General features: G+C 54.8%; 1 protein-coding gene and 1 long non-coding RNA gene across 3 annotated transcripts; one reads left to right on the top strand and one right to left on the bottom strand.

The window, feature by feature from the left end:
- Positions 1 to 21: 21 nt before the first annotated feature.
- Positions 22 to 8279, bottom strand: PKLR (pyruvate kinase L/R). 2 transcript variants are annotated; one of them, XM_034667489.1, is made up of 11 exons: positions 8133 to 8279; positions 7122 to 7304; positions 4943 to 5034; positions 4705 to 4836; positions 4381 to 4567; positions 3770 to 4040; positions 3498 to 3648; positions 3037 to 3189; positions 2790 to 2956; positions 1854 to 2035; positions 22 to 1314 (listed from the first exon to the last, which is right to left on the bottom strand). In XM_034667489.1, exons 1-11 carry the CDS (start codon positions 8230 to 8232, stop codon positions 1208 to 1210), a joined length of 1725 nt encoding a protein of 574 aa, XP_034523380.1. In that variant the 5' UTR covers positions 8233 to 8279; the 3' UTR covers positions 22 to 1207. The 2 variants fall into 2 exon arrangements, with proteins under 2 accessions (XP_034523380.1, XP_034523381.1); XM_034667490.1 differs by lacking the exon at positions 8133 to 8279 and adding an exon at positions 7769 to 8121 and having other exon boundaries at positions 23 to 1314.
- On the top strand, positions 4729 to 19390 carry LOC105241625. The gene is made up of 4 exons (XR_004627465.1): positions 4729 to 4868; positions 5009 to 5159; positions 18760 to 18934; positions 19332 to 19390. It is a non-coding gene; the product is annotated as an uncharacterized LOC105241625 (long non-coding RNA).
- The last annotated feature ends 446 nt before the right edge of the window (positions 19391 to 19836 follow it).

Genomic DNA, 19836 nt, shown 5'->3' with positions numbered 1-19836 from the left:
CAATCACGTAATAATTGTATTTATTCATTTGCTAGTTTTATTATTAATTGATTTTATTCAGCCGTTCCTTTATCCACCCCTCCCCACCTCTCCTTGTACGGAGAGAGGAAGGACCAGGGCCCTCCATGCCGGCTCCTGTGGTCTTCGCTCCGCTCCATCAGCAGGCAGCAATACTGATCCCTCTCCCTACCTAGGGTGCGGCGGGAAGGGCTACCCAAGCGGGGAGGAGGACTCTTGCTACTTTTAGGGGTTTTGCTCCGCCCAAGGTTACTGCTGCTGCAAGAGTAAGGGGAGGACCCGAGGTATCCAAGCCTGGGGAAGGGCAGGCTCGCCACTACCTCTGCCTTCTCGGGGATGGGAGAAATCCCTCGCCCCGCTCTGTCCCCACGCCCCCTCTACAGTATCAGAGAATGTGGGGCCAGGACCCTAAATCCTTCTTCTTGAGTTAAGTGTCCTGGGGTTTTATAACTGCTCCCAGACAGCTGGGTTTAAAAGGAAAACAGAGCTACTTGTTTTGGCTCCTGGTTTGTGTGGGGGAACACACGGACAAGAAGGAGTTTCTGGGTGCAGGAGGAGGCAGCTGGGCCTCTGACCCAGCAGGGCATGGGTGGGCATGAGAGCAGCCAGGGAGAGGCCTGCCAACCCAACAGAGGTTGTGAAGACAGTGACAACATGAGCCCCCCAGCTCTCAGGGCTCCCCGGCGCTCATCCCGCCTCGATTCTCCAAAAGAGTGGTGCTTTGATGTCACTGTCCCTCACAACGAAGGAAGAGGTGGTGCTCGCCTCGGGAGATGCCCAGAGCGTCACGAGGGCCACCAGAGAGTATCAGACTGCACAGGTAGTGATTTTGTGGAGACTGCCCTGTTCCCCCCACCCCCCACCCCCCAGGTACAGGAAGCCCAGGGGAATCGAATTAACCAGCTAAGCTAGGATTAGGGGCTCAGAGCATCTTAGGGCCCAGCTGAGAGCACTGGGCACAGGGGACATAGGATTGGTGCTGCCAGATGGCCAGTGCTTAGCTGGATACAGACCTTCGGGGCCTTTGTGAAAGGGAGAGGGGCAGAGGTGCCCTGGAACGGGGCTAGACGGCAGATGTGGCCTCAGCCTGGAGGGCCCAGAACAGAGAAGACAGCTGTGGGACCACAGGGGGACGGTGGGGTGGAGGGAGTGGGGTCCGGGTCGGGCTGGGTCAGCAGGGCGTGGTGTCTCAGGAGACGCTCAGCACTCGCATGATGTTGGTGTAGCCAGAGCCAGGTCGCCAGCCTGTCACCACGATCACCAGGTCCCCCACGCGGAGGAAGCCACGGAGCTTTCCTGGCAGGGGTGCGGGGAGAAGATGACAGTCAGCCATTGAGGGACACAGGCCAGCCCTGTCACGAGAACCATACACTGCCCTCCATCTCCTCCAGGGCAGCTGGAGGGGCCTGAGGCGAACTGCACGGAGCGCGACCGCAGCAGTCTGTTAGAGCTGCAGGTGCGTTCAGGGTGGCTGTCTGCCTGTGCTGCCATGCTGAAAGGGAGGGGTGGGGTGTGATCACAGTCAATCAGATTTTAGTTCCAGCTGGGGGGGACTGGGTCCCTCTTGGACTCTCACCTCTTACTCCTTACGTCCCACCCAGCTCTGGCCACCTGGTGCGGGCAGTAGCTGGGTGGACCTCGCTCCCACTGCCCTCCTCCTCGGCATGTCCCCCCGCCCCTGGAGGCCAAAATATCCCTGTGTCTTAGTAAACCTCTCAGAGAAACTCTGGGACCAGAGGAGAGAGGCAAGGCCCTCTGAGTGGGTGTGGAAGTTGAGGTCGGGGGACTGATGGCGCAGACCCAGGGCCGGGTGGGAGGAAATGTAGGTGGCTCACCGCTTTCAATGCCAAATTGGACCCGGCGATCCACGTCGTCTGCCCAGATGGCCTCTGGAGTTTCACTGTAGAGCAAAGGGAAGACCCCTCGGCACAGGTGGGCCTGCCGAGCAGCCTGGGCAGAGCGGGTGACAGCAATGACTGCTGCCCGAGGTCGGTACCGAGACAGCAGCTGTGCTGAGCTGAAGGAGATGGAGAAGGTCTCAGAACAGCGACAGAGTGTTGAGTCAGGAAACGAGGGTTTGGGTTCTGGTCCCGGGTGTCACAAACAAGCTGTGTGGCCCTGGGTGAGTCATCATATTTCCCTGGGCCTTGTGTTTCTCACCTGTAAAATGGGCATAAGAATGCCTACCCTTCTTGTGACACAAAGATGATCAGAGAGGAGGAAGGGTAGATCAAAGCAGATAAGAAACTTCTTCAGAGGCATAAAACCCTCCTGGGAATGTACCTACATGTAGCACTTCACTCACAAGTGTCTCTTTTAGTCCTCACAACCCCACAAGAAAACGGAGGTCAGTAGGGCCTGGGTGACTTACCCGAGGCATCATAGCTGATTTCAGAGCAAAGACTTAGAACTAAGGCCTTCTGGGCCCTTCTGCAACACCTCAGCATGGTAAGGCTTTGTGGGTTAAAAGCAGGGGCCCTAAAGTGTCCTGGAAACCTACGTGTCCAGTGATGTCACCTTCCCTTCCAAGCCCCTGGAGCTCACAGCTCCAAGATCCATCTCTCCTGGCCTCCAGCCACCTCTCCTCTTGCCACAGAACGATACTCTTCATCTCTGACGTCAAGACAAAACCCAAGCCTGGCGCTCATCCCAGCCCGCCCCGGCCCAAAGCTCCGTCCTGCCTGGCCAGTGTCCCCTCACCGGCCAGCCTGGGGCCCATCCCAGCCCGCCCCGGCCCAAAGCTCCGTCCTGCCTGGCCAGTGTCCCCTCACCGGCCAGTCGTGGTCAGCACGATGATGGCAGCAGCACAGCACTTGAAGGCGGCCTCCACCGCACCTATGGCAGTGACCTCAGTGGGATCGCGGCTCAGGGGCGCTGCCCGGCGCAGTTCCTCAAACAGCTGCCGGTGGTACACAGCAGCCTCCGCCTCCCGGGCGATCTGCAAGCACTGGGCGGTCAGGCGGGGGCGGGGGCACCGCAGCGGGAAGGGGCTCGGTGTTCTGGCTTCGGAGCCCCTACCGCGTGCTGCATCTTCACTGCCTCCACGGGAAATCGGCCCTTGGCAGTTTCCCCCGACAGCATGATGCAGTCGGCTCCATCCAGCACGGCGTTGGCTACGTCACTCGTCTCTGCCCGGGTCGGCCGCGGCTTTGTGATCATGCTCTCCAGCATCTGGGGCACACCGGACATCGGGCCGTCAGGGCTGTCAGACTCCCACTCTGACTGGGAACCCTGCCTGAGCTACTTCTCTGTCGCTCTCAGAGGGCCCCGAAAGCCAGGGTCACAGTCACAAACTACGTGATTCTGACGACTTGGTTTCCTCATCTGAAAATGGGGCTCACAGAATCTCTTCCCAACTTCGTTGTTTGAGGATCAAACACCAGACAGCAAAATGTGCTACAGACCTAAGGTGTGGGTATCCACCCTCAGGCGTCCCCAAAACCCAGAGAATGCCGGGGGCCCGAGGGCTCACTCCAGACCTGTGTGGCGCAGACGACGGGCTTGCCCGCCAAGTTGCACCGTCCGATCATCATCTTCTGGGCCAGGAAAACCTTCTCGGCTGGGATCTCGATGCCCAGGTCGCCCCGTGCCACCATGATGCCATCGCTCACCTCCAGGATTTCATCAAACCTGGGCGGTTGGGGGAGTCAGGGCTGGGGAAGAACCAGGAGATTCCAGGGAGAGGCAGGCTGGAGAACAGGAGGGTGATGGGGACGGCTAGGGCCTGATGGGGACAAAAACCAAGCCTCACTTCTTCACGCCTTCGTGGTTCTCGATTTTGCTAATGATCTTGATGTTTCGTCCTTCAGGCCCCAGAGCAGCCCGGATGGTAGCCACGTCACTGGCTTTCCGCACGAAGGAGGCAAAGACGATGTCCACATTATGCTGCACCCCGAAGCGCAAGTCCAGGACGTCTTGCTCGGACAGCCCGGGCAAGTCCACCTCAGCGCCTGGTAAGTTCACGCCCTTCCGGCTGCCCAGGAGGCCTCCGTTCTCCACTTGGGTCTCCAGCCCCTCCGGGCCTGCAGGCACGGAAAGAGCCAGCGCAGGTCAGGGGTGAACAGGGGGCATAGTCACGGAGAGCGAGCTCGGGTCTTGGGCCTCCAGGACCCTCCTAGTGTCTGTCCACCCTTGGCCAGGCCTGCGCACCAAACAGGCACCGTGGGCGCGCAAGAAGAGACGAACCCGGCAGTCCAGCCCCAACCTGGGTGGGGCCCACAAGTCTGGACACCGGGGGCTCCCGGGGCGGGTGAGGAAGGGCGCTGGCCAGGGGTGGGGGCGGCGGGTCTACGGGGCGAGGGGGCCAAGGGAAGGGAGTGAGCCCTGCCTTCCCGCTCCGCTGGGGCGGGGGCTCATCCGCACCGATTTTCTTGACCTGGAGGGAGATGAGCCCGTCGTCTATGTAGATGCGGCCCCCCACCGGCACGACCTTCACGATATTGGGGTAGTCCACCCACACGGTGTTCGCGTTCCCTCTTGTCCGGAACGCCGGGTCCACGGTCACCAGCACCCGGGAGCCCTTCACTAGCTCCACCTCGGCCTCCGGGCCCTAGGGGCGGGGCCAGAGTGGCCTTGAGACCCGCCTCTTGCCACACCCTCCCGGGCCCCGCCCCCGCGGCCTCGGCCCCGCCCCTCGCACAGCGGGGGCTGCCTGGGGAAGCCCGCGGCGCGAGGCCCGCCTCTCACCCCCTGCAGGACTCCGGTGCGTATCTCCGGTCCCTTGGTGTCCAGGGCGATGGCCACGGGTCGGTAGCCGAGGGGAGAAGTTGCAAAGCTCTCCACCGCCTCCCGGATGTTGGCGATGGACTGAGCGTGGTACTGGGGACAAGCGGCAGCGATTTCAGGGGAAGGTAGCCAGCCCTACCCCCACCCCCACCCCCGGCAAGCTTTAGCTCCGCCCCCTCCCCTTGGCTCCGACCCAAACCTCGTGGGAGCCGTGCGAGAAGTTGAGGCGCGCAATGTTCATCCCCGCTTTGATCATCTCCTTGAGGCGCTCCACCGAGTGAGAAGCCGGCCCTGGAAGCAGAGATCCCGCTCAGACAACCTTCTTGCCAAACCCATCGCCACCCGCAGAGCCGCCCCACGCCACAGCAGCCCAGCCGCCTGACCTTTATTCCCTGACGCAACCTCTCTGCTCACAGGTCAGCCAACACCTGCTTCCTTGGTGGGGGGGCACCGTGGGGGTCTTGGAGGGGAGCGTCCTGAGCCAGGCTTGAGACAACTGTGTTGGCAGTGATGTAACTGCTGCAGAGTGGGGGTCCCCCGGCGCATGAGGGGTACGGCACGAGATAACGTGCCAGGTGAGGTCATTTGGGGTCCGTCTGGGCCCTTAGAGCTGAGAGGCCTCATACCGACAGAGAGGCGATCTCCCCGCACCCCTGCTTTGCTGGCCAGGCAGCTGCGTAACTGAGAGCCCCTTTCCAAAGCCAGTTTGCACGTGGGCACGAGGTCCCTTCCTCAGCTGCTCCAAGACAGATTCAGCCCCCTGTGACATCAATGTGTTCCTTTTTGTTGGAGCGTATCAGCACGTAACCCTGCTGCTCTCTTTCATCATCAAAGAAATTCTCTAAGCCCCAGCGTCCCTCCAGCTGCAGTCCTGCTGCTTCGCTCTCCTTTGCAGCAGCACCCATTGCGAGGGCTCTCTGCTCGCTGCCTCCGGTTCTCCTTCCTGCCCCTCTTCTCCCTAGCTCTCACTCCGGCCCCGCCTCTCTACTGCATCTCTTCCTGCCAGGGTCGCCAAGAGCCTCCGTGTCGTTGCTAAATCGTGCTCATCCCACTGGTCGGTCGGCAGCGTTGGACCCGCGTCCTTGACGCACCTTCCTCACATGGCCGCCAGGACACGCCACCTCTCCTGTCCCCTCCCACCCCACTGGCCGCTAGTTCTCAGCCCTTGCTTCCTCCCCTTGACAATAGATGCCTCATTCTCTTCTCTGTCATTTTCCCTTCACTCCCTTGGTGGTCTCACCGAGTCTCTTGGCTTTAAACACTGTCTACATGCTGACGACTCCCACGTTTGTATTTCCAATTCAGACCTCTGCCCCAAACCCAGACTTGTGTATCAGATTGCCTCTGCGCAGCTGAACTCAGCATGCACGACGCCCAACTCCTGGTCTCCTCCCTGCAAAACCTCTGTTCCAAGGTCTTTGCTGCTCAGTTGATATGCATCCTTCTAGTGCCTCACGCCAAAAGCCTTGGACTCCTCTATGACTCTTTTCACCCTCAGCCCCTCCCCATGTCCAGCCCATCTGGAAATCCTGTCGACTCCATCTTCCAAATGCGCTCAGGATCTGGTCGCGTCTGACCACCACCACTGCCCCCACCTGGTGTGAGCCAGAAATGTCGCAGGAGCGGCTTCTGCTCTTGCCCCCACGGCCACCCCCAACCTCTTCAGTACAGCCGGGCGGTCTGTTGCAGCATAAGGAAGAGCGAGTCACCCTCCCCCTGGCACTCTGCAGCCCTCTCCCACGTCTCTTGGAGGAAAACTGAACTCGAACTCTAAGAATGGCCCCTAAGCCCTACATGATCTCTTCCTCCCCTACAATGTCTTCATTTTGCAACTCTTCCTTCCTGATGGTTTCTAACCATTCCAGCCTCCTTGACTGGGGGGCCTTTGCACTGGCTGCTCCCTTGCCTGGAACTCTGCCGCCCCCCCCCCGCCCCCATGAGCACAGCTTCCTCTCATCTCCTTCACACCTTTGCTCAGATGTAATTTTGTGAACAATGGCTCCCCAATCTCCACCTGGGACTGCAGCCTGCCTCCTGCCCTTGAGCCCCCAACACCCCTTACTATGCTCCGTGTTCCTTGTTTCCATAGTTCCTACCACTTTCTCACATACTAAATAATCTATTTATTTTTAAGTTAGTATGCTTAGTATTTATTGTCTCGCCCAGCTAGATGGTCAGCCCTCCTAGGGCGGAGATCTTTGTTTACGTACTGATTGACTCCCGGGGCCCAAAACCTTGGCTACCAAATGCTCAGCAAGTATTTGTTTGAATGGATGACTCTGTCAAACATGGAGAGGTCTCAGAGGAGACACCAGGTGGGGAAGCATCTGGAGAAACACTCAAGAGGTCCTGTGAAGCTGGGGTGGGGGGACGCTCACCGATGGTGGCAATGATGCTGGTACTGCGGGCGGCCACGGGCTCCGAGTCGATGTCCAGGAGGCACAGGTGCTCCAGGAAGCTGTCTGCCATAGCAGCCGACAGCTGCTGCCGCTGGAGGAAGGCCGTGCCCAGCTCGTGGGTCAGCTGGGCCACGCTGGCCCGCCTCAGGTACCCCGCCGGCCCTGCAGTGGAAGAGGGCTGCGTGGGCAGCTGCCGCAACCCCCCACCCTTCACCTCAGCACACCCCATGTCCCCTCTGTCCTCGTCAGGTTTCACTGAGCCCTTCTTAGAAGCTGGGCGCTACACAGACGCTATCCTAGAGATGGAATTCGCATCCAGGCCTGGCCGACTCTAGGCTCCAGTTCTTGACCTTCCAGCTCTCTGAGCCTTCAGAACCCCGACTTCCTGCCCTGCAGCTGCTGACTTTCCTCAGCCTCAGCCATTCATCATATCTAGTCCACAGTGACTGCTCATGATCTGGAATCACCCAGTCCCCTTTCCTAAGCTCCCTGTTCTCTTCCTTCCCATAGGCTGGCTTCCCAACGCCCTCCTCTGAGTTTCCCCAGTCCCTTCAATGCTGCTCCGGTCCTAGGGTCCCTATAGCTTGACCCATCCCAGCCCAGAGGAGCCCCACTCCCAGCCGTACCCTCCATGCCCCCGAGCGCCTGCCTGTCTCTGGGGGTCTGCTCCACGCTGTCAGGTTGTCAGAGGCACGCGGGCCAAGGGAGGAGTTGGGCATGCTGGTTAAAGTGTCACCACCAGGGGCCAAAGTCCAGGCAACACGGGAGTGCCCCGTGGCTCCCATGCTGCAGGACCCCTGCCTACGGAGGCTGGGAGAGAGGCTCGGACCAGGGCCCAAAACTGAACACAGAGGAGACTCCAGTGAACAGAGATCCCCCCCGCCAAGGCCCTCTCGGCTAGCAGCAGATGTCAGTCATTTGTATCTCCACCCCCACTCCTGATTTCCACCCTCACTCCCCACTCTATTCAGTGGCTTCCCCTTTCCTTACCTCCTGGAGCCCCAATCAGGATGGACTTTGCTAAGTCCCTTTGGGACTTAGAGATCCTTGACCAAAGCTCCTGGGCTTGTATGCTCTCCTGGCTGGACATGCTTACAAAGTGAGAGGCTGTGGAGACAGGGAGAGAGGAGGACAGAACTGCTGGTCTTATCTAAGGGAGACAGAGAAAAGAAAAGGGGCACACCCAGCTGGCTGCCCCTGTCCCCACACAGAGTCCCGCCCCCAGACGTGCTGTCTCTCTGCCCCATCTTCTGGCATCCCCCCTCTCTCATCCACTTTTCCTGATAAGTTTCCAATTCATTCATGCTGTCATCAACCTGAATAGGGATTTTGGTGATAACCGGGTCGCTTTTCCTTTGTACTTTACTGAAGTTAGTTCTAGATGAATCTAGGAAGGAGGTGGGTTTATGGTAAGGACTGGAGCCTGAAGAAAGGGGGTGGGGAGCACTGCGACAGTGTGGTGTGATTCTCTGGAAGGGCTCTGACAGCATCACTGTTACCATAACACTGGCCACCATTTGCTCATTGGCCAATATTTACTGAATATCTACTCTGTGCCAGGTCCCAAGGATACAATGGTGAGCAAAACAGACAGGGTCTTTGCCCTTCTATGGGATTTACAGTATGGGGACACAGACAATAAACAAGCACCAAGGGGCTCCTGGCTGGCTCAGTTGGAAGAGCGTGTGACTCTTGATTTCAGGGTCCTGAGTTCAAGCCCCATGTTGGGAGTAGAGATGACAAAAAATTTTAAAAAATAAAAGTAAAATTAAATAAAACAAGCACCAAAAAATGAATACAACCACAAACTTTGTGTTTTTTTAAAGGTTTTCTTTTTTTAAGAGAGAGAGTGTGCACACGTGTGTGGGGAGGGGGCAGAGGAAGAGAGAGAATCTCAAGCAGGCTCCCTGCTGAGCCCAGAGCTGGAAGTAGGGCCCAGATCTCACAGCCCTGAGACCATGACCTGAGCCGAAATCAAGAGTGGGATGCTTAACCGACTGAGCCACCCAGGTGCCCGACAAGCACAAACTTTGTAAGTGCTCTTAAGGAACTGATCAGGGTACCAGAACAGCAGCGTCAACAGGGAGAAGAGACGTGTGGTTCAGATGGGCTGGTTTGATAAGACCTCTCTGGAGTGTGGTCATATTCAAGCTGAGATTGGAAGGATGAGAAGAAACTAGTGGGGACAATTTGAAGCAAGTTTTCTGTGGGATTAGAAAGAATACCTGTGGAGTGTCTGAAGAAGGAAAAGGCCTGGTGCTACAGAGAGAGAAGGCTGCACTGAGACGGGGGCCTGGAGCGGAGAGGCACTTGTGCAGGGAGGAGGGGGCGGGTGCCTGTGAGACTGGAGAGGGAAGCAGGGACGCGGAGGGCACCGGGTTTACACAGTGGAGCGACACCACGCAGCACGTGCTCTCGCTCCCTCCGACTGCCCGGTAGAGATTTCAGAGTAGCAGCGAGGCCAGAGGTTTTAGGAGAGATCCCGGCACGAGGCGACGGACTAACAGCAGTAGTGGAGATGGCGAGAGGGAGACAGGTCTGAGGTGTCTCTGGAGAAGGGCACACAGGGTGGAGGGACAGATGCGGGGAGCGGGAGGCTTCCATGCCTTGAGGAAGGCGCTGACAGGTCTGGTGTGAGCAGCTGGGTAGATGGTAGTGCCATTTACTGAGACTAGTGGAGTAAAAGGTTTGCAGGGGAAACACGCAAGGTTTCAGTTTTAGACACGCTCCATTCAAGATGCCAATTAACCATTCAAATCAATAGGCAGACAGTAGGACCTGTTCCCTGAGCAGTTATGGTGTGCTGGGACCGCGTTCCTCCTCTCCTGTGCAGCTGCCTTATCACCATGACAACTGAGAAGGAAGGTAGGCTTGAGAGCCTGCTTGACAGCGAGGGAGTCGAGGCTAGCAGGGTGGGCTAGGCATCTTCTGCCGTTCCAGATCCTTTCTCTACCCTTGTCCTCTCTGGGGCTGGGAGGCTGAAGACCTTGCCCATGGCTTCTGCCAGGCTTGGCAGCTGGAAAGGGGCACCAATGGGAGATGAGAGAGAGGAGAGGAAGGCCGGGCATTTTCCCTCCCCTTCTTCCTGCAAGGTTGCTGGAGGTCACAGCTCCTGCCAGGGGCCCTCTTCAGATTCGAGGACCCATTCTGTCCCCATCCCTTGGGCCCCTGAAGGTGATACTAAGCCCACTGTCACACCGTGACTAGATCTGGGGTAAGGGTGTATCCCTCGTGGTTTAGCAGCACACCTTTGGATATAATCCTGTTAGAAACATTCCCCAGTTTATCTGATTTGAGAGAGCCCTTGGTTCCCGATGGAACCCTGCCGGATACACGTTGTCTGGGGCTAAAAGTCTTGTCGGCAGCAGGGCTGGGATTCAGACTCAGTGTGGCAGCAGAGGCCGAGCTGCAGCCACTGAACTCCATCCCTTCCCTCAGCCTCTGAGTGGAACAGAAAGAGGTTGGATAGCAGGAAGGACTGACAAGGAGGAATGAGCGCGGGATCCTAGGCTCTGTTTATAGAAGACAGAACAAATAAAGATGGTTGGAAGATGTAACCAGAGGGAACATAACAGACTTTACGGATTGGGGAATTAGGTCTTGTGCTTGGGGGGTGGGGAGGGACATGGGTTGTTTAAGGTTGGCCTGGTGATTTCGATCTCACTCAAAGACCGCTTGGGAGCACCAGAATCCCAGAGATCCAAGCCCCAAGTAGCTACCAGGAGAAAGGGTTGGTGCCCAAAGCATCCCCTGTCCTGTCCAAAAGCTTTGACCTGAAATGAAGTCAAAGAGGAAAAGTACTGATCCTGGGTCCACAGTGACCACACCACGTGAGAGGTGTTCTGCACTTTGTCCCAGGGTCAGGCAGCCCTGGGCAGGAGGCCCGTGGGTGACAAAGCCTGAAGGACGGCAGGCCCGCGGGATCCAAGCATCAGCTTTGGCTGTAAGAGCCCTCCCCAGCCGGCGAGCACACTGCCACAGCCTCAGACGCGCACAGTGCTGCTCACATGGCGTCAAGCACACGCAGACTCGAGCGTGGACGTGTTCTCAGCACGTGCCCTGCCCCACGCGGGATTCTGAGCGTCAGGCCCGCGCCCGACGGGGGAGAGACAGGAATGCTGGCACTTGGGGTTAGTGAAGTGCGCGTTCGGGACGCAGCGGGGACCGGGGTGGAAGGTTGCTGGTGACGGAGGAGGTCCCGGGGGCTCTCGCAGAGGAGGCCGCACCAGAGCTGCAGGGAGTGAAGCAGAGGGACCGGCCAGTGCCGGCACACGCGCGCGCGCGCGCGCCCTCCCGGGACACACACGCGCTCCCGCTCTCACACGTGCACGCCAGCTGGCACCTGCGCGGCCGCTGGAGGCCGCTTCCCTCCGCACGCACGGCGGCGGCCGGTCTGCGGGGGGCGCCAGAGAGCCGCCCGGGGCCGCTCCCGCCCCTGAGGGCCGAGACCCACCAGCTTCCCGAGGCCCCCCGAGGGGCCTGCGGTTCCGGGGGTGCGGTGGGCGTGCGCCTGGCCACTCGCCTGCGACCGCCCGCAGCCCAGTCCGGGGGTGGGCCCTGCGTCTGAGTCTCCAGCAGCTCCCGAGAATTTGTTCAACTGTATTTACGTTTATTTGCGTAGACACTTGCGCAATATACAAAACGCAGAGGTCCAGGGTAAAAGTGAAGAGTTTCTCCCTTCCTGACCCCATCCTGTTCCGGCCACTCATGTTCCCCGCCCCACCCCCACCCCCCGATTCTACCAGAATTTTCTGCGTCTTCTCTCAGAAATAGACGATGCAGTTACAAACAATATGTATCCCCCTTTTCTTGAAATATAGGAACATTTTATTTTTATTATTTTTAAAGACTTTATTTATTTATTTATTTATTTATTTATTTAAGAGAGAGAGAGAGCCGAGCAGGGGGAGGGGCAGAGGGAGAAGGACAAGCAGACTCCCCGTTGCGGGGAGAGCCTGACCTGGGGCTCCGTCCGAGGACCCGGAGATCATGACCTGAGCAGAAGTGAGACGCTTAAAGGACTGAGCCACCCAGGCGCCCCAATTCATTATTATTTTTTTAGTAATCTCTGTGTCCAATGTGGGGCTCAAACTCACAACCCAGAGACCAAGGGGCACATGCTGTACTGAACGAGGCCGCAGGCACCTCGGGGGCTTCCCTTGTTATGCAGGTGGTAGCAGGGTACTGAACAGGGCATTCTGTGCCCCCGCGGATTCTAGAGCTTGGGGTCCTTGCATCAGAAGGGAAGACCTTGCTTTTGTGCAAGGATTGTAACAGACTGCCTGAAATGCACCGTGGGACCTCTCACTTGCAGGGGAGGAAACTGCCCATAGTTGAGGCCCAAGTCTCTTTTGTTTTTTTTTTGAAAATTGTGGTAAAATATACATAAGATGGAGCGCCTGGGCGACTCAGTTGGTGGGGCGTCTGCCTTGGGCTCAGGTCGTGATCCCAGGGTCCTGGGGTCCAGCCCCACTGAGTGGGGAGCCTGCTTCCCCTTCTCCCTCTGTAGCTCTTCCTGCTTGTGCTCTCTCTGTCTCTGCCTCTGTCAAATAAATAAATAAATAAAATCTTAATATATACATTATATATATATATTGAAAACTGACCATTGAACCATTTTTAGGCGCACAATTCAGTGGCATCGAGTACATTCACAGTGTTGGGCGACCAGCAATACTATTTCCAAAATTGTTCTCACCAACTCAAACAGAAATTCTGTCCCCATTAAACACTAACTCCCTGTTCCCATCTCGCCCAGTCCCTTGTGACTTCCATTCTACTTTCTGTGTCTATGGATTTGCTGTCTCTAGGGACCTCCTAGAAGTGGAATTTCCCACTGTCCTTTTGTGACTGGCTTATTTCACTCACCATGTTTCCAAGTCTCATCCATACTGTAGCCTGTCTCCAAACTTCCTTCCTTTTTGAGGCTAAATAATGCTCCCTTGTATCCAGGCCACACCTTGATTATCCCTCTGTCTGGGAACGGACGCCCTGGGTGTCACCCCCTTTCGGCTGCAGTGAACGGTGCTGCCGTGGACAGCTGTGTGGATCCGGGGAGCCTTCCATGAAGGCCTGCCGCACTCCACAAAGCTCTGGGTCGCCTGGGAGGGCAGGCAGCTCCACCCTAGTGAGAAGAGGGACGGTGGGAGAGCTTCACAAGGGGACAGGGGTCTGGAGAGGGGGGTAGAGGGTGCAAACCTGGCGCGCGGCTCGATATCCACCAATGGTCTCACCTCACGCAGAGCGCAGGCTACAGGCCTTACGAGGCCCTGCTTCTTCCCAGTCCCCCACCCCCGCATTAATCCCGTCGCACTGGCTCCCATCATGTGGGAAACAAAGGCAGAAGAAAAATTAACTGTCCTTACTGCCCACAGCCCAGTGACAAGTCTTTGAAACAGGCCGAGGGGCCTCAAGCTGAACTTTGCTAAGGGCAAAAGGCAACCTTCGCCCAACCCCCAAGACCCTGTGAGGCTACTGTAACATAACAGAGCTTCCTTTGGAAACTTCCTCTATCCCCACCCCCCAAGATATCTGTTGGCAATCATCCCCAAGCTATGACCCACTGATGTTCACCCGAAGGGTCTCACACTGAGTTTTTACTAACTAACACTGAGTTTTTCCTAACAATAGCTCGCCCCCTCGGGGGCCTGGAAACCTTGTTTCTGAAACACCTGGGAGGCTTGTGCTCTCACTGACCCCCTCCCGACTTGAAAGTCTATACTGGGGCACTCCTCGTGACCCTGGTGCAGCTCTTTCTGCCCACCGTCCCGTCCCCGTGCCTCAATAAAACCACCTTTTTGCAACAAAGACATCTCAAGAATTCTTTCTTGGCTGTGGACTTCGAACCCTACTGTCTTTCCTACATCACCCATGTTTCTCAAACAACGGAGATAAGCCTCTGCCTGAAAGGGAACTGCTTGAACGTTCTGTCCCTGCCCCTGCTGGCCACATGGCTCGTCCCCTACTTCCTGCTCACTTCTTTCCAGTCACCGCCAAGGTGAGGCCTTCTGGGACCACCCACGGACCACGGCAGGCTTCCCCGTGCTTTGCTGTCCTTCCCGCTCAGCTTTTCTACACGGGGCTTGTTCCCTGTGTTCCTGCCCCACCTAGAAAGTCAGTTCTGGGGGAACAGGCATTTTGTCTCTGTTGCCCACTGGTACGTTCCTGATGCCTGGTGGGGGTCAGTGAGTGACTGACTGGTGAGGGGCCCAGCTCTTGCAGCGGCCTAGCCGGCTTTGGCCTCTCTCCGGAGCTGCAGACCCTCAGATCCGGCGGCCGCCTCTCACCATTCAGCCCCTCTCTCCTGCACCTTGTACTGCGGCCGCGTCGAGCTCTTCTCCCTTCCTTACTGGCCCCCCGACCTGCCGCCCCCCCCCAACTGCTTCTGCACCTCAGTGACACTGGGAGCCTCTGGCTGCCCACAGCTCACGCTAGTCAACCAAACCTGTAGATCCCAACGTTTTCCAGACCCACGCCCTCTCCGTCGTCACTGCCGCACCTTTGCAGACGCTGTTCCCTACACCTGGTTGCCCTTCTTCATCTTCTTGGTTCAGCAACATTCCTGTTCAATTACTTAGGTTTCACCTGGTCTCTGGCATCATTGGGTGGGCTTCTCGTCTCCTTCAGTCCAGTCAAATGTAAGATATTCACCAGTAGGGGCTCCTGGCTGGCTCTGTCAGTGGAACAAGTGACTTTTGATCTCGGGATGGTGAGTTCAAGCCCCACGTTGGGTATAGAGCTTACTTAAAAATATATATAAAATAAAACAATATACTCATCAACAGCCATTAAAAACGTTAAGTTTGGCCCCACTAAAGGTGGGGCAACCAGGCCTCGGTGCCTCCTGACACGATGCAACAGGAAGTGCATGTCTTGGAAGAATTCTGATTCTCTTGGCGCCTCCAACCCAACTGCTGGTTCCCAGGATGTACAGGGAATGGGGAGGGGTGCGTCACGCGTGGTCACCATCAGCCAGACCCAGAACACAGGCAGGCCTAGCAGCAAAAGACCCAGTTTCATCAACAATTAAATAGCTTGAAAAAAGGGGGTAAGGAGGAACTGTTTGTTTAAAAATGATTTAAGACACAGACCAACCAAATGCAGTGTGTGGACCCGAATTGGATTCTGATTTGAACAAGCCAATCGCAAAATACATTTTTGACACAATCCAGGGAATTTGAACATGGGTTGGATATTAGATGCTATTAAGGAATTTTGTGCATTGTGTTAAAAAAAATTCCTCGACGACTAGAGATGTGTGTATCCTCAAGTGTTTCTTGGTGTAACGATACTGCGGGCAGAGACTCGATTTAAGCTCTTCCTGCCGAGGAGCAGTGTGGCTGCTGTGGGGGAAAGCAGGGTCATTTGACAGAATCAGACGGCCCAGGGCTGCCAAGCTGGGTGACAATTCCAGGAGTTTTCATTAGAATATTTCTCTCCTTGGGGCACCTGGGTGGCTCAGGTCACGATCTCGGTGTCACGCGATGGAGCCCCAAGTCGGGCTCTGCACTCAGTGGGCGGTCTGCTTGAGAGTCTCCCCTCCCTCTGCCCCTCCTCCCTCCCCCCCATGCTCTCTCTCCCTCTTTCTAGAATAAATAAAAAAACCTTTTTTTAAAAAAGGAATATTTCTCTACTTATCAAGATAAATCCCATCTAGGTTTCTTCTTGGGGCAGACCCTGTGCTCTCCTCTGGGAGACAACAACAAAGATGTGTTCCTGTCCTCAAGAAGTTCCAGGTGATGGAGAAGACAGGTGAGGACTCAGATCCTGCTGGTGTTCAGTGATCAGGGTGTGACCGGGGCAAGCTCAGGAGTCGCAGGGAGAAGGAAAGGGACACCTGACCGAATGAGGGAGCCCTCCTAGAGGACTAGCCTCTGTAACAAGAGACCACAAAACACAACACCTCCAAGCAGACATTGGCCTAATGGTCTGGGGACACGGCTGGGAGCAGGCCTGGTGCGTGCTCGCTGGAGCCGTTCTCAGCCACATGAGGAAGCACGGCCAGCATCAGTCCATGAGATGCGTATCATCTCCGTTCTAGGAGGAGAAAAATGATGTTCAAAGAGGTTAGGTAATGAACCCCAAGTCACACAACTAATAAGAATTTAAACCAGACTTTGAACCTGGGACTGATTGCCTGCAGACGTGTGTTCCTCCCCTGAGTACTGGAGGCTTCTTGTGACTGGGGGAGGGGATGGCTCTGAGCACTTTCCTCCCAGGGACCCGGGTGTGTAGGAGGCCTTGACCTACTCTGCTTCCTGGTGTTTCCCACTGAGGTTCAGGTTGGGCGTCGGAGAGCCCAGAGGCTCTCATCCTACGTAGCCAGGCTGGGTCCACACAGTCCCGTGGCGAAGGTCACTTCTAGGAGGTCCCAGGATGGGAATGAGAAAGTAAGAGTACTTTAGTTTTTGAGGACACTGCCTCTCCCATATCAATCCTCTCTCCTTTGACCCCTCATCTCCCCATTTCCTTAACTTGGAGTTTGCAAAGGGAGTAGATTAATAATTCCTTGGATTTTTTAAAAAAAGATTTTATTTATTTATTTGACAGAGAGAGAGACAGCCAGCGAGAGAGGGAACAAAAGCAGGGGGAGTGGGAGAGGAAAAGCAGACTCCCAGCGGAGGAACCTGATGTGGGGCTCGATCCTAGTACCCTGGGATCACGCCCTGAGCTGAAGGCAGACGCTTAACGACTGAGCCACCCAGGCGCCCCAATAATTCCTTGGATTTAAGCGGACTTCAATATTTATGAAGACTTTCCCCCCACTTTGCCGCTTTTGAACCTTGACTCAGCTCTGTAAATTAGACAGGGTGCACATTTATTCGATTCATTCAAAGTACACCTAGGTCCCCTAAAATGCGGTGGTGTCCTCAGTTTGCAGCTTCAGAGCCCGCTCAGAGAGGCCACGTGGCTGGCGGAAGTTTTCACCCAGCTGGTCAGGGTGCAGCCAAGGCTGGAACCCGGGCTGCATTTAGGGCAGGGAGTTCCACTTCGGCAGGACCGGCCTGGAAGCAGCCTCCCTTCGCAGCCGGTTTGAATCGCTCTTCCCCCTGAGAGTGAGCTAGCTGTACCTGCCTCCCATCGGGCCACACAGCACAAGCCGGCAGATATTAGATCGGCTAGAAGCTCTCCTCCTAGAGTTCTCACTCCGCCTTAGACCCATTACCCAGTAAGCCGTGCTCCTTCCAGAAGCGCCTTCCCCCAGCCTCCACAGGCCAAGTCAGCATCCTCCTCCTTCCTGAAAACGTCACTTCTCTCAGGACTGCTTTGGGCCTCCCGCCACTCCTCTGCCCGTCTCTTATCCGTATCCACCGCCTTTGTTCATTCCTCCCCCACCCTTGCCCCGCCCCCAGCCCAGTCACCTGGTACCGGGACCCAGGGCGGCCTGGGTAGAGAGGCAGCCAGAGAAGGAGGCGGTGGGCCTGGGGGAGGAATCCACAGGCTCCTGGGAGGGTAGATGTGCAGGCTTACTGGCTGAAGAACTAGATTCGGGGTGTGGCTGGGCGTGACCCGGGTTGCAGTTTACTGGGTGTAATGACATTTTCCTGGACCTGCCTCTAGTTTTCCAGGGAAGCACCTGATTTTGGGGTTTTGTTTTGTCTTTTTAATTGTGGTAAAACATGCGTAACATTAAATTGACCATTTTAGCCGCTTTTACATGTACTTCTAACCACTCTGAGCGGTTCACATCATCGCGCAACCGTCACCACCATCGATTTCTAGAACTTCTAAAATCTTCTCAAACTGAAACTCTATACCCATTAAATACTAACTCCCCATTCCTTCCTCCCCCAGCCCCTGGCACCCACCATTCAACTATGGCCTCTATGAATTCCACTCCTGCAGGGGCCTCACGTCAGTGGCATTGCACGGTATTTGTTCTTTCTTGTCGGCCCGAATTCACGTAGCATCATGTCTTCAAGGTTCATCCATGTGGTAGGGTGTGTCAGAATTTCCTTCCTTAATTTTAGGGCTGAAAAGTCCCCCATTTTAAGTTTATACCGTATTTTGTTTATCCGTTCATCGGTGGATGGACGCTTGGGTTGTTTCCACCTTTTGGCTGTTGTGAATAACGCTACAATGAACCTTAGCTACAAGTATTTTGTGTGGGTGTCTGATTTCAGTGCTTTGGGGTCTATACCTAGGAGCAGGGTTGCTAGGTCATAGGGCAATTCTACATTTTACATTTGGAGGAACAGCCCAGTTGTTGTCCACAGCAGGCGTACCATTTTACATTCCCAGCAGCAGTGTCAGGGGGTTCCAGTTTCTCCATATACTCACCAACATTTGTTATTTTCAGTTTTTAAAAATCTGTTTGTTTCTACTGTAACCATTTGAAGAAGTGTAAAGTGGTATCTCCTGCTGGTTCTGACTTGTGTCTCCCTAATGCCTGATGATGATGAGCACCTTTTCTTCTGCTTATTGGCCATTTGTATATTTTCTTTGGAGAAATGTTTACTCAAGTCCTTTGCCCATTTTCTAATTAAGTTGTTTGTATTTTTGTTGTTATAGGAGTTCTGGATATCAAACCTTTATCAGATGTATGGTTTGGGAATATTTTCTTTCATTCTGTATACTTTTTTTTTTTAAAAAAAGATTTTATTTACTTATTTGACAGAGAGACACAGAGAGAGCAAACATGAGCAGGGGTAGGGGCAGAGGGAGAAGGAGAAGCTCAACCCCAGGACCCTGGGATCATGACTGGAGATGAAGGCAGATGGTTAATGGAGTGAGCCACCCAGGAGCCCCTAAAAATAAAAAATCTTATAAAAGAATCTATCATTAAATACAAGGTATGAAGGCTTATTCCTATGTTTTCTTCTTAGATTTTTTATGGTTTTAGCTTTTATATTTGGGTTTTAATCCATTTCGAGTTAATTTTTGAGTATGGTGTGAGGTAGGGGTCTGACTTCATTCTTTTGCACGAGGAAAGATAATTGGGTTTACCTAGTGCGATTTGCTGAAGAGACTGTCCTTTCCTCATTTAGTGGACTTGGTACCTTTGTAAAAAGCCTATTGGTCGCAGATGTATGAGTTTATTTATGGACTCTGAATTCTGTTTCGTTGGTCAATATGTCTGTGCTTAGCCAGGACCACATCATTTTGATTATCATAGCCATGTAGTAAATTTTGAAGTTGGGAAGTGTGAGTCTTTTAACGTTGTTCTTTTTTTTTTATTTTTATTTTTAGATTTTACTTATTTATTTGACAGAGAGAGAGACACAGCCAGCGAGAGAGGGAACACAAGCAGGGGGAGTGGGAGAAGAAGAAGCACGCTCCCAGCGGAGGAGCCTGATGCGGGGCTTCATCCCAGAATGCTGGGATCACACCCTGAGCCGAAGGCAGACACTTAAGGACTGAGCCACCCAGGCACCCCTCAACGTTGTTCTTTATCAAGATTATTTTAGCCATCCAGGGTCCCTTGTAATTCCATATGCATTTGCAGATAGGCTTTTCCATAGCTGCAAAAAAAAAAAATTGTTGGAATTTTGATAGGGATTGTGTTGAATCTGTAGGTTGCTTTGGGACATCTTAACAATATTGTCTTTCTATCCAGGAATACGGGTATTTTTCATTTATTTAGGCCTCCTTTAATTTTTTTCAGCAATGTTTTATCGTTTTCAATGTACAAGTTGGTTAAATTTTATTTTTAGGTATTTCGTTATTTTCGATGCTATTGTAAATTGGTTTCTTC

This window comes from Ailuropoda melanoleuca, chromosome 8 (assembly GCF_002007445.2).
Source record: "Ailuropoda melanoleuca isolate Jingjing chromosome 8, ASM200744v2, whole genome shotgun sequence".
In the NCBI taxonomy this organism is placed as follows: domain Eukaryota; kingdom Metazoa; phylum Chordata; class Mammalia; order Carnivora; family Ursidae; genus Ailuropoda; species Ailuropoda melanoleuca.
Note: the sequence above shows the minus strand (reverse complement) of the source record. Positions and strands in the feature narration are given on the sequence as shown.